The sequence below is a fragment of the Semicossyphus pulcher genome, unplaced genomic scaffold (genome assembly GCF_022749685.1).
Source record: "Semicossyphus pulcher isolate SPU_LCO1_2020_fin unplaced genomic scaffold, fSemPul1.0.p SCAF_7, whole genome shotgun sequence".
Classification (NCBI taxonomy): domain Eukaryota; kingdom Metazoa; phylum Chordata; class Actinopteri; order Labriformes; family Labridae; genus Semicossyphus; species Semicossyphus pulcher.
Window position 1 is genome coordinate 4,874,428 of NW_027211748.1, and position 16,693 is coordinate 4,891,120.

Consider the following 16,693-nt stretch of genomic DNA (forward strand, 5'->3'; position numbering starts at 1 on the left):
TGACAACAATCCTGACCTCTATATACCAGCTGAAGAATAAATAAACATAACAAACACTGAATGAGCTAACAAGCTGGGCGTGGCAGCGCAGTGTACCAGCTACTTTGTGCAAAAATATCAATACAATGATACTAGAATTTAACTCACCGAAGAGCAGGAGCACAGATTTCTTGGACGGACAATAAATCACACAGAGACAGATTATTTGTTGATTTCTGCACCTTGTTTTTTCCGGGGTTAGGGTTAGGGTTTCATGCTGTTCCTCTGATCCACAGTTGATGGTAAAACATTAAATGTCTGTGCCTTTAAGTCTTGTAAATAATATGAAATCAAGGATTAACCTTTTCCACAGCCATTTTCAGACAAGACTGAGTATTAATGTAGTAAAAAATGTAACCTGCAAGTTGCTCTTAAAGGGCATATGTAAAATGTGTTCATTGGTTGCTAGCAGAGCTGTGAGCTCGTGGCTAGCAGTATGACTCAGCAGTTTCCACTCTTATAATTGGGGTTTAACATTGTGCCTCATAATATGAGTTTCTTTCTTTATAATTTCGAATGTAGTTTGTGCTTTGTTGCAGTTTTACAGTGAACATTTCTTCAATAATATAATAATATATAAGAAAAGTTACTCCTCATCTTCTTGGTGCTCTACACACTGATAGCTAGCTCTCTAGCTGTGAACACAGGCAACAATTCAGGGACACATTATTGGTACAACAAATACAAATGGTCTTCAAGACGTTTGTATTTTACCTCATGGCTGAAAGAGCAACTAGTGGTGGTGATGTTAAGTGTCTTTTTCATATAGTTTTACAGCTGTTTGTGCTGACATGACGCTCAGTGTAAGCTCAAATTAATTCTTTCAATTTCAGGTTAATTCAGAGGATTTATTAGAAATACATGTTTAAGAAGCATTTTGCAGAAGCATCAATGTGCGAGATGATGGAACATTAGGACAATATACAACAGAAATATAAGCAATTACACAACTCTAAAAATAGAAAAATATGAAAATTCAAAATATAAATATTTACAAAACACAATACATATATATACATATCAAAACCATCGCCTGATTGAAATGTTTATGTACAGGTCTCTCTCCGTAGAGCTGGTCACATAAACAATAAGCTCTATAAACTAGGTAAGGAGATTAATCACATATCAACAATCAAGGGGGATTCCATCACAGGTACATTTCTTGTTTCACAGTTTCACAGATTGTACTTTATTCTTCATTTTACTGTTGTGTTTGTACACAAACTGGTTTTATCTGCTCTCAGCTTCTTTTTCTCAAACAGCGGCTCCAGCCTCTTCGACTTCCCCCCCTTTAACGTGCGTTCTGTTGACATTTGATCATCTGCATTGTGTTAAGCAAATTCGCCCCAAAAACTTTTGGTTTTAACTTTGAATCAGTATGAACAGTAATCAGTAGGGCCGTGTGAGGATCCGTAGTCCTCAATGTTGTGTTGACTCCCACCCTCTGCCCCTTGCTGCGTGTAATCCCTACACTCTCTTCCCCTGTTTCCGACACTATCCACTGTCCTCTCTTTCTCACTAAATAAATGCACAAAAAGCCTAAATAAATAAATAAATGAAAAAGAACAGCATGTCTATAGGAGAGAGGACATTTTTATCTGTGTGTGTACCTGTTTGTTGCTCTGCAGCGCGTGTGTGTATTGCCCCTGCTTGGTACGCAGGTACGCAAGGGGAAAAGAGTGACACAGTCCAATAAAGAAGTAAAAATGCAGAGCAAAGTTGTTCTGCTCCCTTTTTCTTTTGTGCAAAGCTTCTGTAAAAAAAGTACTATAATCAGGCCATGTCTACAGGTACACAGGTATTATTGTAAACTGAGTTTTTGCCTCCTTTGTTTCCCAAAAAATCCCCGTCCACACAAGCACGGTTTTAAAAAATCCCTGTCTTAACAAAAACACCAAAACACAACAGTAACACTGCCATGAGAATGCCACACCAACAGGCGACGATATAACCAGGGGTCCGTTTCACAAAGCAGGTTCAACAAACTCTGAGTCTAACCCTGAACTCTGAGTTGATCTACTCTGAGATAGGAAACTGAGTTTTCGGTTCCAGAACAGCTGATCAGAGTTAGTTCAATCAACTCTGAGTAGGTTCAGCCGGAGTTAAGTGCGTGCACGCTGACTGTAAAAAGCCAGCATTAATGGAGCCCCGACACCACGATTCACCATGGCAACGGTACACAAAAAGAGGTCCTCCTACGTCACACCAGTGGAGCTCGAAATCCTCACGCGGACGTTCAGCGAATACGAGCATGTTTTTAGAAAAACAAAGTAACACGGCTGCAGCTGCAAAAGAGAGAGAAGCGGCGTGGGAAGAAACTGCTGCTCCAGTAAATACGCAAGTTTAAACTGGTCTATTTATTTAATACTTAATCACGACCGGAAGCTAAAATTTATATTAATTTAGGAGCAATCCAGTGGAAGAAAAACGTACATGGAGGCACTTCAATCATATTTTAAATATTAAACTAATGAAATATCATTCAGTGGCTGTTTTAAAGTGCATTAGCTTTATCCCTAACATGATGCTGACTTCACATACATTATAATTTATGTTGATTAAACTGAATGTGTTAGTTTAAAAAAAAAAATCCAATAACTTCTTAAACGTCTTATTTGAGTGCTCTCGGCAGTGGTGGTGGAAAATCTGAAAATGATGACTTTGACACAGATACTTTGACCCATCAACAATAAGTTGTATCATAAAATGTGCTTTTGCAAACAGCACAGCCTGCAGGTACATCTGGCCCTGATGCTAAACATGAACAAGCTACAAAATAAAGACGGCACTGAGTTTAAGATTGTCTTGTTTTCCGACATTAAAAAACCCACATGGTAAAATAATAATTCTACAATTAAGTTGCAATGTAATTAATAAAACATTGATATATATATGGGCTTAAATTTACGTAAAGCATTACATGTATTTTGTATACGTACATGAGTACATGTAACAGTGTGTGCAGGGCTTCAGATGTTGATATGTGAAATGTTATTTCATTGCATAATAAAACAGGGGGCGGTGATTCACTTGTTTAAAACGTATGTTTGAATGAAAAGTGAATAATTAGGATTTTGTTGAATTTTTCTAATTCTGTCAAAATGCAGACTTTGACTTACACTTATAAGATATGAAGAACAATTATGATCGAAACGACGATGGGAACAACAATTGCAGTGACATCATTGTTGTTGCCATGACCTGTGGAATCTGTGAAGAAAAACAAAAGCCAGATTAGAACATCATACCTGTTTGAAGTCATGCTGCTTTAATGACAGTTTGCTACTGTAGCTTCACATGCTGCTCACCAATGCTTTTGAAATAATGCAGTTTTACTCACAGAGCTGATGATTAAATATCATACAGTTTATTTCCAACAGGCATTGTTACAAATTTAAACTACCAACTTTATGAGTACATTTAAACAGCAACATCCTCCTGATTATACAAGTCACCCCTGCAGAGGTTAATTATGAAAGCATGTTTTGAAAGTCTAATAATAGTGGAGAATTTCACTCGCCATTTTTAGGTCTACAACTTTTCATGCTAGCCAATTTATATGGCAAAACTTTTCTGTCTGTCCGTTTTCACAGAAATATAGGTAGTTTTTATTATTATTATTATTAAAAAATATGTGTATTTGTTTCCTGTCCAAGACAGCACACAGCAGTTTACAGTGAAAAAGTTTAACTCGAGATGGGCACAAAAAATCGTTAACAAGTTCAGCACAACAAATGGTTCTTTTAATATTTCAAGCCTGCTATGGTTGGACCTAATGAATGTTGAATCTGCAACCAGAGCAACTGTTACTTGAAAATCCTTAAATCTCACAACCTACATACCACTAAAACAAAAGGACAAATACATGTTTTAAACCCATTTTTGAAACAAACTGAATTTATCGATTGTTTCATCAAAGCAGCTGATTAACTTTTCATTCTAATCCAGGCTACAATAAACACTTTGCCTGACAGTAAGACAGTTGTTTTGTTTTTCAGTCTTACCATCAGACTTTTTACAAAGATCTTCAATCCTCTTGACGTCCTTTTTCCAGCTGACCTGGTTGCTATGGTTACAGATGACAAAGCCATTCTCCAGGTAGACACGGAGAGAAGCAGCAGATGTCGTAAACTCTGATAGTTCTCCTCTCTCATGAGAGCAGGTTTGGTTTACACATGTAAAAGTGCTGCTGATGAGAGAGTCCAGAGTGCTGCAGGTCACTGTGAGGTTACTGGAGTCTGTGCTGCAGTGTTTCACTGTCAGCTTCACCGGGGACACTGGATCTGCAGGGACAATAACAGGTGTGAAGAGTTTCGAAACAGAGAAGTACTTTGTATTAACATTTAACATTTTAAGAAACTTACCCTGAACTGTGACCTTGTATTCAGCTACATCTATGCGACGGGCACCAGAAACCTCTGCTCTGTAATCTCCACTGTCATCCTCTTGCACATTCTTCAACAGCAAAGAGAGATTTTGTGCAAAATATTCAGCTCTTCCTGAATAACTCCTGAAAATTGTTTTACTAGTATCAGAATATCTTGCAATATTTTTACTGCCATTGAATCTCCATGTTAAGAGATCTGACTCTCCTAGATCAACAAGTTTCTCCACATCCAGGAGTAAATCATGTCCTGTCTGCACAAACACAGGAGTCACAGCGCTGGTACCTGCAAGAAGAAAAGATAATCAAATAATCTGTACGTATATTATCTGTATTCAGTATTTACATATTAACAGCGATCACTTGGCTCCTAGTATGTGAAAGGTTTTGACAAACCACAGAAAATTATCACCTAATTCTGCAGGTGAAAAAAACACCTAAAACAGGAGTGAATGTCGGATTCACACAACATAAATACAGCTTCCAATGAATGCTACTTTAGCTCTCTGTTCGTTGAATGTGTATTTTGGCAACTGTTTGCTATTTAGATACCTGTATCAAGTGTTTCAGTGATATTACAATGTTAGGGAGTGTTCAGTAAAAAAAAGTACACTTATCATGTTGCAGTGTATCCTCAAAAAACTGTTTCGTATAATGAAAAGTTTTGCACAATTCCGGATGCTTTATAGTACAAATGTTGCTTTGACAGGGTCCCTCTTTAGTGTTACCAATGACTGTATGGACGACGCGTGTCAATCTGCTCTCATTGTATGAAATTGATGCCAAAATAACCCCTGTGATAGGCGCTGCCATCTTGGGATGGTGACGTCATTTGGAGCCAGAGCTGTGCTGTAGAGATCGGCCGGTGGAGCCGCCGTCGCCACTAATGCAAACCAAAACACACACTTAATTTACTGAAAAAAACAGCAAGGATCCCGCAACAACACAAGAAGCTGTTCTGCTGTTAAATACATTGGTATTTAACAGCAGAACAGCTTCTTGTGTTGGTCCAAAGTTAATGTTCTCTGATATGGAAACTTCAATGACTGGTTTCTGACACTTTACATTAAGGGTACAATTTATATACTGAAGTAATGCTTAACTAATGCATGACTCATGATGATTTAATGCATGAAGTAATGCAGGTCATGAATTCCTGTTGCTTCATCATTAAGAAATGATGAAGTCACTTTACTTGGGGGACACAAGTCAAGGAAGTAATGGGGACCTCGTGTGAAGTGATGATGTAGTAATGATGAACTCAATTAGCAAATACTCCCTTTTAGTGATGTTCATGAAGTAATCATTTTACAAATGAGTATTACAACGTGAGCAATGCAACAGCAACCACCACAGACAGAACTCGCTAGGTGTGTTTTCTAACTGACACGTTTTCTAACATGCTATCCAATGTTAGCATGTAAAGCTAGCTAACATTAACCCACTATAAGCTTTGATGGGTGAGCCTATGTATTGTGTCATTATGTCATATTTGCAGTAGAACAAGTTTGAGTTTATTTGTCATATGCTTCACAACACAAGTGTCCACCGCAAATAGGACAAATGACATTTTATTTAATTTAAATCTGATTTTCTCTGACTGCTATTTGTAAGACGATCTTTTTGGGCTCACCGTCTTCGGACATTACACTCTGTGACACCATATGTCTTTGCTGCTTGACAGCTGTTTTTGACTCTGCTGCACTGATAACCACTATCTTAAAATTGGCATCATTACTCCGCCCTAGTTGTTGGTTAACTTGGCCTACTTTTGAGTGATTTAGTCCCAGACGATCACCATGTCCTTCAGTCTTTCATTCCCCTGCCTCTGTAGTTGTGAGTGATGGCTGACCTCAGACGTGAGGGGTAGACTACGGTCGCTTTTCGGATAAGTGGTATTTGCATTTAAAAGTCTAGACAATCCCACTTTTTCAGATGTATTTCAAGGTAAAAAAAAAAAAAAAAACATGTTATACAACCAGTACTGTAGTTATATTTAATGCTATAAAAAGGTTCTAACACCAAGATTGACAGCTCTGTTGACAAATTTCTGTCTTTGAGTAGCAGAGTAGAGGAGGAACCATGAGAGGAGATGTAACTAAAATAATAAGTACATTGTGAGGAGTTTTTGCCATTTTTTTGGTAAGTTGGCAGTTTGGTAAGGATGTAAATGCCGCGGCTCTGCCGATCTCTACTGCGCAGACACTTGCTTTAAATGCACAAGATGGCCAGGCCCACTCCAGGGGGTATTTTGGCTTCACTTTGTTTACAACAGGGGGAGGTGGAGACATGTCATTCATCTTTTTATAATTTGGTAAGACCCATGAATTGGCTTACAATCATGCAGTTTATACACAAATTATTCTGTCCCGTTTCACAAGTTCCAATAATGAATGAGAACAGCCTGCAAGTTACAACATACAATCCAGGTGGCAAAGAGTTGTATTATGTAGTCCAAGGGTAAAGTAAGTGTAAAAGTAGGCGGGAGAATTTCAGTCATGTGGTATAGCTCTTAGTTTGAAGTATTCACCGTATTCACTCTGATGAGCAGGCTGTGGCTGATTCTAGTATTTTTGTCATGGTTTTAGTTATACACCTGCAATATTCATTCTGTTTGTCTGCAATATTCTGTTTACTAATTCTCCTGTCATTTCAGACCCGGTCATCCTCATCTCTCAGCTCCCCTCACCCTTAGTTCACTCACCCCACCTCCTCTCCAGTTCCACCTCCTAACCACTCCTACCTTAGGTTCCTTCACCTGTAGTCTCACCTCACCTGCTCCTCATTCCCTAATCACTCCCCACACTATTTAACATGTGCTTCCCCACTCACCCTCTGCCAGATTGTCATAGTGTCTCGTACCTATACCTTCCAGCGTTTTTGTATGCCTTGTTATCCGTTTTTGATCCTGATATCGACCCTGCCTGTTTCCCGACTCTGCCTCAGCCTGATCCCTCTAACTTGGTTTTCCTGCCTGGATATTTTGTCCTTGTAACCTGTTTACTGTTTCAGTAAAGAAACTGTTTTTTTGTGAACTCTGGTCTCTGAGTCGTGCATTTGGGTTTGTCTTTGGTTTTGACGTGTGACAGAACAATCTGGCCCAAACATGAACCCAGCCGACTCTGACAAATTCAGACTAGAGATGGAGGCGCAGGCTGGCGCCTTACGCCACCATGACCAACAGCTCACAGCCATCGCCGGAGCGCTCCAAGAATCCTCAGCACGGCATGACAAGAACCTGGAAGCTCTACACGACCAGATTCAGCGGCTAACTCTGCTCTACCAAGCGTAGCCTACTGCTCCGGTTGCTTCAGCGGCTGCTGCTCCGCCTCCCAGTCCTCCTGCTCGTGCTGCCACCGGACCGGAGCCTCGTGTCCCCCCCCCCGGAGCGTTACTCAGGTGAACCCGGCGGATGCCGACCTTTTTTGATCCAGTGTTCCCTGGCTTTTGAACTGCAACCTTCCTCCTTTCCCAATGAACGCTCCAAGGTCGCTTATATTATTTCTCTGCTCACTGACCGGGCCAAGTCGTGGGGAACGGCCGAGTGGGAGAGGCAGTCTTTGGCGTGCGACACCGCTGAGACATTTTCAGCGGAATTACGGAAGGTGTTTGACCACACAGCTTCGGGCTGCGAGGCAGCAAGGGGATTGCTCAACTTACGACAGGAGGAACGGCGAGTGGCGGATTACTCCATTGAGTTTCGGACAATTGCCTCGGAAAGTAAGTGGAACTCTCCCTCTCTTTATGATGCCTTTTATCATGGACTGTCGGATAAAATAAAAGATGAACTAGCCGCTCGAGAATTACCCATCGGGCTTGATGCTCTCATAGAACTGACTATACGTATTGACAATCGCATGAGAGAGAGAAAGAGAGAGAGACTCCAGTCCACAGTTTCCCGTGCACCCGCTCGCCCTTTTCCTGTCTTCACAGAGCCAGCAAAACCGACATTCACTTCGCCCTCGAGAGCCTTCAACGACTCGGAACCCATGCAGCTGGGAAGGACTCGTTTCACTCCGGAGGAACGGCGTCAGCGACACCTGGAGAAACGGTGCATGTACTGTGGACAACTGGGACACTTTGTCGCCACCTGCCCTGTAAAAGAGAAGGCTCACCAGTAATCCGGAGGGCGCTGGTGGGCCGGGCTCGACTTCCTGAAATGCCCTCTCGACCATTAATCCATGCTCAGTTCCTGCTGGATGGACGCACTCACACAGTGTCAGTTTTCATTGACTCTGGAGCAGACGCCAACTTCCTGGACTATCAGATGGCACGACAGTTTAACATCCCACAGAACCTCCTGGAGGTCCCCATTCAGGCCAGCGCTCTCGATGGTCACCTTCTTGCCTCTGTCACCCACCACTCTGCTCCAGTGCACCTCAGCATGTCAGGTAACCACCATGAGACCCTGTCTTTTCATTTAATTCATGCCCCTCAACTTCCTGTTATTCTTGGTTACCCCTGGTTATGTAAACATAATCCTAACATTGACTGGTCTACTGGAGTGATTTCTGGCTGGAGTGAAAAGTGTCACGCTATCTGCCTCAGAAATGCCTTGTCTCCTGTCCATGGCTCTCCCTCTCCTCCTGTGTCTTCTGATCTGTCTAAGGTGCCGCCTGAATATCTGGATTTAAAGGAAGTCTTTAACCAATCCCGTGCCACTTCTCTGCCTCCCCACCGACCTTATGACTGTGCTATTGACCTTCTCCCTGGCACCTCTCCCCCCAGAGGTCGTTTGTTTTCCCTGTCTGCTCCGGAGACACAGTCCATGGAGAAATACATCAGTGAGTCTCTGGCAGCTGGTCTTATTCGACCCTCTTCGTCCCCTGCAGGAGCAGGATTCTTCTTTGTGGACAAAAAGGACAAGACTCTGCGTCCCTGCATTGACTATCGAGGGTTAAATGACATCACAGTGAAAAACAGGTACCCCCTCCCACTCATCTCCTCTGCATTTGAACTGCTCCAAGGTGCCACTGTCTTCACCAAATTAGACCTCAGAAATGCTTATCACTTGGTCCGCATTAGGGAGGGGGATGAATGGAAGACAGGATTCAACACCCCCAGTGGACATTATGAATATCTAGTCATGCCCTTCAGCCTGACTAACGCACCTGCTGTTTTTCAAGCCCTGGTGAACGATGTACTTAGGGACATGCTTAACAAATTTGTCTTTGTGTACCTGGACGATATTCTAGTGTTTTCCAGATCCCTTCAGGAGCATGAGGGTCATGTGAGGAAAGTGCTGCAAAGACTATTGGAGAACCAGCTCTTCGTAAAGGCCGAAAAATGTGAGTTCCATGTTCCAGAGGTTTCTTTTTTGGGATTTATACTCAAAGGAGAGAGCATCGAGATGGACCCGGCTAAGGTCCAAGCGGTCACAGAATGGCCTCAACCCACATCTCGCAAACAACTACAGGGATTCCTCGGGTTCGCCAACTTCTACAGACGTTGCATACGGAAGTACAGCTCGGTGGCGGCCCCTCTCACAGCCCTTACCTCCTGCAAGAGCTCTTTCTCTTGGACTCCCCCTGCTGAAGCCGCGTTTCAGGAGCTTAAGCGACGCTTCACCTCTGCTCCTATTCTCACTCTCCCTGACCCCTCCAGGCAGTTTGTGGTGGAGGCGGATGCCTCGGACACTGGTGTGGGGGCTGTCCTCTCTCAACGGTCAGCTAAAGATCAGAAAGTGCACCCTTGTGCTTTCTTCTCCCGGAAACTGTCGGCCGCCAAGAAGAATTACGACATAGGCAACCGGGAACTGTTAGCTGTTAAGTTGGCATTGGAGGAGTGGAGACACTGGCTTGAGGGGGCAGAGCTCCCTTTTATGGTTTGGACAGACCATAAAAATTTAGAATATATACGCTCTGCTAAAAGGTTGAATTCCCGCCAGGCCCAGTGGGCTCTGTTCTTTAACCGTTTTCAGTTCTCTCTCTCCTATCGCCCAGGTTCCAAGAACACCAAACCTGACGCTCTTTCTCGACAATTCCAAAAGGAGGAGAACCCTGTGGAAACTGAAAATCCTACCCCCTTCCTGCGTGGTCGGAGCTCTGATCTGGGACATAGAGGGTAAGGTCAAAGATTCCAATTCTGACTTTCCTGCACCTAGTAACTGTCCAGATGGCCGCCTATTTGTCCCAGATCATCTCCGCTCCCAGGTCCTGCAGTGGGGGCACTCCTCTCGTCTGGCATGTCACCCTGGGGTTCAGCGCACCCTGGCCCTCATCCGACAGCGGTTCTGGTGGTCCTCCATGGAAGAGGATTCACGTGAGTTTGTGGCTGCCTGCCCCATATGCTCACAACACAAGTCTTCCCACCTTAGCCCTGCGGGTCTCCTCCGACCTCTGCCTATACCTCATCGCCCCTGGTCCCACATATCCCTGGACTTTGTTACTGGTCTGCCCTCCTCTGAAGGTAACACGGTCATTCTGTCGGTTGTTGACCGCTTTTCTAAAACTGCACACTTTATCCCTCTGCCCAAACTTCCCAGTGCCAAAGAAACTGCTGAACTTATGCTACATCATGTTTTTCGCCTGCACGGCCTCCCCAGAGACATTGTTTCTTACCAGGGGCCCCAATTCACCTCTTCTTTTTGGAAGGAATTTTGCAGATTGTTGGGAGCCTCTACCAGTCTGTCTTCAGGGTTTCACCCACAGTCCAACGGCCAGACGGAACGGAAAAACCAAGAAATGGAGACTGCCCTGCGGTGCGTTGCCTCTCATGCTCCCTCTTCCTGGTCTAAGCAGCTGTTGTGGGTCGAGTATGCCCACAATACTCTCCCCACCTCCGCCACTGGTCTATCCCCCTTCCAGTGCTCCCAAGGTTATCAGCCTCCCCTCGTTCCGGAACAGGAAAGAGGCCAGTGTTCCCTCTGTCCAGGCGTTCATCAGACGCTGCCGTCGCACCTGGCTTAGGGCCCGCTCTACTCTTCTTCGGACCTCTGAGAGGTATCAGAGAGCGGCTAACCGGAGGCGCTCCACAGCACCCGAATACACTCCGGGCCAGCGAGTTTGGCTCTCAACCCGGGACATTCCGTTATGGGTGGAGTCCCGGAAGATGGCTCCCAGATTCATCGGCCCATTCCCTGTTTCCAAGATCATTAACCCTGCAGCTGTACGCCTGCGCCTTCCGCGCCTCCTCAGAATACATCCCACCTTCCACGTCTCTTGCATCAAACCTGTCAAAGAAAGCCCTCTGCAACCCGCCTCTAGACCCCCACCTCCCACCCGGCTCATTGATGGGGAACCGGCTTATACTGTCAAATGTTTACTCAAGTCGAGACGCAGAGGGAGGGGGCTCCAGTATCTGGTGGATTGGGAGGGCTACAGTCCTGAGGAGCGCTCCTGGGTCCCTGCCCGCAGCATCCTGGATCCGGAGCTCATCTCAGAGTTCCATCACTCACATCCTGACCAGCCTGGTGGAACGTCAGGGGCTGTTCCTTGAGGGGGGGGTTCTGTCATGGTTTTAGTTATACACCTGCAATATTCATTCTGTTTGTCTGCAATATTCTGTTTACTAATTCTCCTGTCATTTCAGACCCGGTCACCCTCATCTCTCAGCTCCCCTCACCCTTAGTTCACTCACCCCGCCTCCTCTCCAGTTCCACCTCCTAACCCCTCCTACCTCATCTGACAAGTCCCTTCACCTGTAGTCTCACCTCACCTGCTCCTCATTCCCTAATCACTCCCCACACTATTTAACATGTGCTTCCCCACTCACCCTCTGCCAAATTGTCATAGTGTCTCGTACCTATACCTTCCAGCGTTTCTGTATCCTGCCTTATTATCCGTTTTTGATCCTGATATCGACCCTGCCTGTTTCCCGACTCTGCCTCAGCCTGATCCCTCTAACTTGGTTTTCCTGCCTGGATATTTTGTCCTTGTAACCTGTTTACTGTTTCAGTAAAGAAACTGTTTTTTTGTGAACTCTGGTCTCTGAGTCGTGCATTTGGGTTTGTCTTTGGTTTTGACATGTGACAATTTTGAATACTCTACAGTCAGCAAATTTGACAAACGTAGGCCAAAGAAATTAATTCATTAACTATTTCAATATGATCATCTGTGAACATCTCTGAGACTGACAGTCTGACTGTGAAGACTCTAAAAGGAGAGATATGGACATTTTAAAAGTTTCACAGATATCAAAGTTGTTTTCTGTTTTTTGGGATTCACAGCATTGAAGTACAGACTTGTTGACCGGATGCTGACAATTCTGTCTCAGTATAACGTACTAAGACCTTGTGCAAGAATGAAAAATGTGAATTTTAATAAAATGTATTATATATATTTTATCACACGGGGGTTGCCCAGTATTTTACATCCTTTCCTTTTCTGTTGTATTTACTTTGTCAGTATGTCTGTGCGTACTTTCAGTCTACCAGTTATCTATTGTATGAAGTAAGTTAAGCTTTGCGTAGCAGAATCTCTGAATACAACTTAACCATCCATCAAATGTTATCAATAAAGAATGAAAATACAAACTTTAGTTGAATAGATCGAGTATTTCTATTACGTTTCAACTTTGACATAAATCAGAAAGACACACACCTCTATGTAGTGGTAAGTTAATTTCATCTGTAAAATATATATGTGTTCAAACTTTTTAGCTCTGCAGCTGCATTTTGAATTAATTAAAATGTAACACTGAACAGCTGATTTTGGGAGGCGGTTGAACAGACCATCGCAGTAGTCTAGTCAACTTGTTATGAATGCATGTATTAATTTGTCAGCGTCTGATTTTGACAGATGTTCTTTAGATGGTAAAAGGCTGAGCTTGTGATTTGATTGATACAGCTTTTAAAATGTAGATCACTGTCCATCAGAGTGCCCATATAGTCTGTTTATATGCAGATCATTAACTTCAATAAGAGGTGTTTCTGTGCTATGGTGGGATCGGAAACCTGATTGATGAATATCTAGAAGGTTGTTTGATGTGAGATAATTATTAAGCTGGGAAAAAAATGTTTTTTTCAGTGTTTTGCTGAGGAATGGTAAGTTGGAGATGGGCCTGTAGTTGACTAACTGTTACGTCAAGGTTGCTCTTCTTCAGAAGTGGTTGAATGACAGCTGTTTTAAGTGATGTAGGAAATATACCTGACTGGAGAGAGCAGTTAATCATTTGTAACACCTCAGGTGCTCGACAGTTTTTAAAAAGGGTGATAGGGACAGGATCCAGGCAGCAGGTGGTGGGCTTGAGCTGCTCAACTGTTCGTTTTAAGATGAAGTAAGTCAAAATAGGACATGGATAATATTCCATCACATATAATACCAATCCTGTATCAGCAGGCTGCGGCGTACGCAGGAAAACAGTCCCTGTGTACGGCAAAAGCAGGCAGAACGTAATGCAACATCCCGGCTCCCATCAGCGGCTATCTGATGATGATTTAGCTTCTTATTCATCTCTTTAAACAGACATCCACATGCTGACAATCCCTTCTAGATCTAAAACTCAGCTTGAGATAAATTCCCTGACGCAGTGTCACGAAAGCCATTCAGAGTTCAGTTTTCACCAACTTCCTCTAATGCAGAAATGATCGATCTGACCTCCATTGCATCATGTTGTTGAAATTTTGGCTGGTAAGACCCACAAGACACACAGACAGACGTATAGACAAACAGACAGACACACACACAGACAGACATATAAGCAAACAGATAGAGATATAGACAGCCAGACAGACAGATAGATTGTTCTCTAGGTCCCACATGTGTAATTCAAAGATAAACTAAAAGGAAGAACACTGTTGAGAGTTCAGTACAACAAAAACTCTGTAGTTGTATAAGTATGTGTATATCTAGATACACTGTTATCCCACTGGTCACTATTGTTGCCGTCAACATGTTTACTCATACCGTGACCACACTGAACAAAGGTGAGTGATTGTAAATACATATATCAATTCTAAACACCTTAAAGATGTTCTTCTTCATATTAATGCCACATGTCCAAGCTTTGAAGCAGTCATCCTCCTCTAATTATGCAACCAGAAGTAATCAGCTCTGGTCATGTGACAATATACACTAAACGTGAAACTGTACGTATGTTATCAAGAGGTTTTATTCTTTCAATATTTTCTGGAAATGTATCAATACATCATTCAGTAACATTTTTAGGACCTTTTAACTGAAAAGGTTTTTTACGGTCACTATTGTGACCTATGGGATTAAATGGCTACATGTCAGGATGTTCACCAGTGTGCCCAGAGGCTATATCGCAGTCAGACTATCGCCGATGGGATCCAAGATTGTCTTTAAAACAATGCAGCAGTACAACGTCTACAAAGCTATTCAAAAATTGCGAAACATAAATCCAATATAGTTCTTACCTTGTGTTTCACACAAAAGCAGCAGCGATACAAAGAGTGCGGTGGGCCCCATTCCTCACAATGACCTAAAGAGGAAGTGATCCGCTTTTAACTGTACGCAGACGTTTTTTTCCTCAGACTGCACTGATGTTTCAGTTTTTCAAAAGAAAAAATCTAGTGTTCTTTTTTGGAGCAAAAAAAACAATCATGAAAAGAGAATTGGCATGTTAGCATATCAACAGTTTGTATATTTACTTTATTATATTTACATCATTGTGACATTAGGCATACTGCATACAGTAAGAGCTCCTGGGCCGCAGTGTTCCGCTTTCTAACAGCAGTAAAACTTCTCATGAAAGAATGAAGACATTAACCCATTTGTATTAGTCTGTTTGCCACTGAGACAGACGCACTGCGTTCAGCAGAGGAAAAAAGTTACAGTGTAAGTGCTTTAGCAGTGTGAAAAACAGATCTTTCTTAATGAAGGCTTTGAATAAAGTGCTAACTTTCTGTCTTCAGCCGCAGTGACAGTCATAACAGAACCCAAGAAATCACCCTCATGTAAGAGGATAGAAAACACAGAGCACCGTGAACACATTATATGTAGTCTAAAGCTTGTCTAAAGTAAACTTGTAGTGCTACATTAGTGTGACAGAAGCTCCAACGTGCTCCACCCAGCAGAGAGCATTTCCTTGTGCAGTACACACATTTTACACTTTGTTCATGTCAGTTGCTGCAGTTATTCTGTGGCTTTGAAACAGGAAGTTTCAAAATATCATGAGAGAGATGTAGGGGAGCGGAAACTGTGAGTGCTACAGAACGTGGCGTCAGATTACTTTTTTCCTGCTAGAAGCAAACTGGGCTGAAACGTATAATAGTGTAGCTGCTTTCTGTGTTTGTGTTTTAACTGCATGGGTATTTTAGAGGACATATAGAGAGTTACACACATTTATACCAAACTGTGTGTGGGTGATTTCCCACCCCCCTTGTGATACTAACCTTCCCAACCCCTGTACTTGCCTACACATGACAGCTTGCACATTTTTCTGACAAAGTTTTTCAGTACGTTTTTCGTACTCTCCACTCATGGTTTTGTTTTTGTATTTATATTCCCATGGGTTTTTTTTCTCTGTGATCAATAAATCCACCTGTTATTTATGAGAGTGTCTACAGTATATTCTCCAAAATACATTCAGTAGCTAGAGTTAGGCTGAGTGTTACGCTGCTACGTAAATACAGTCAAACCAGTGTAAACCGTGACGTTGACCAAAGTGTAGTATATACATATATAACTACAATATATGATTGCTAAACATTAAGTATTGGACTAGAGAAAATTAAACCAGAAGATTATAAACTCTGAAAGAGGAGGAACATGAAACTTATGTTAATATGTAATAAAACTCAGGAGACTTTAAATGGTTTTTAGCAAAATACCTTATATTTAGGAAAATGAAAAATAAATAAAAAATAAGTAAAATATTTATAACAATTCACAAATCAAATGTACTTTTGTCAACCAGACAGCTCAAGACATTCATATAATCTAAACTCAAAATACATTAAATTTATTTTCAAAGGTTCATTTATAATTGTCCTTTAAATAAAATTTAAAAAAACCTTTTCAGGTGTAAAGTCCAAAAACAAAATGAAGAGTCAAGAGAGATTTTTCCTAGTCTAGAGGTAAGAGTTGGGTGAGTTGTGCCGATTGGTTCAGTTCTCGTAGCTCGCCATCACTCATCCATGAAAGGGGATCAAAAACACCTGGCCTGTATGAAACAAGGCCAGAACTTTAAGCTGCTATAACTCATCAGCAATTAATCTCAATACAAAAATAAACTTTGATAAATAAACATTTAAACTAAATATAATTTTCTCATCGTCATATATTCAAGCCATTTGCGATATATTTAGCATAAACCAGCCCCACACTGTGTATTAGATACAGCTAGTTGCTGTGCAGCGAACATTTA

General features: G+C 42.3%; 1 protein-coding gene across 1 annotated transcript; it reads right to left on the reverse strand.

The window, feature by feature from the left end:
- Positions 1–3,031: 3,031 nt before the first annotated feature.
- Positions 3,032–14,793, reverse strand: LOC138611183 (uncharacterized). The gene is made up of 4 exons (XM_069684157.1): positions 14,742–14,793; positions 4,404–4,709; positions 4,044–4,322; positions 3,032–3,249 (listed from the first exon to the last, which is right to left on the reverse strand). Exons 1-4 carry the CDS (start codon positions 14,791–14,793, stop codon positions 3,161–3,163), a joined length of 726 nt encoding a protein of 241 aa, XP_069540258.1. The 3' UTR covers positions 3,032–3,160.
- Between the last annotated feature and the right edge of the window lie 1,900 nt (positions 14,794–16,693).

Bases quoted from the DNA above. Each gene is read 5' to 3' on its own strand.
- LOC138611183 (XM_069684157.1), bottom strand. From the start codon at position 14,793: ATGGGGCCCACCGCACTCTTTGTATCGCTGCTGCTTTTGTGTGAAACA. The intron at 4,323-4,403 runs GTAAGTTTCTTA...TTGTCCCTGCAG, and splicing joins ATACAAGGTCACAGTTCAGG to ATCCAGTGTCCCCGGTGAAG. The intron at 3,250-4,043 runs GTAAGACTGAAA...TTTTCTTCACAG, and splicing joins TCTTTGTAAAAAGTCTGATG to ATTCCACAGGTCATGGCAAC.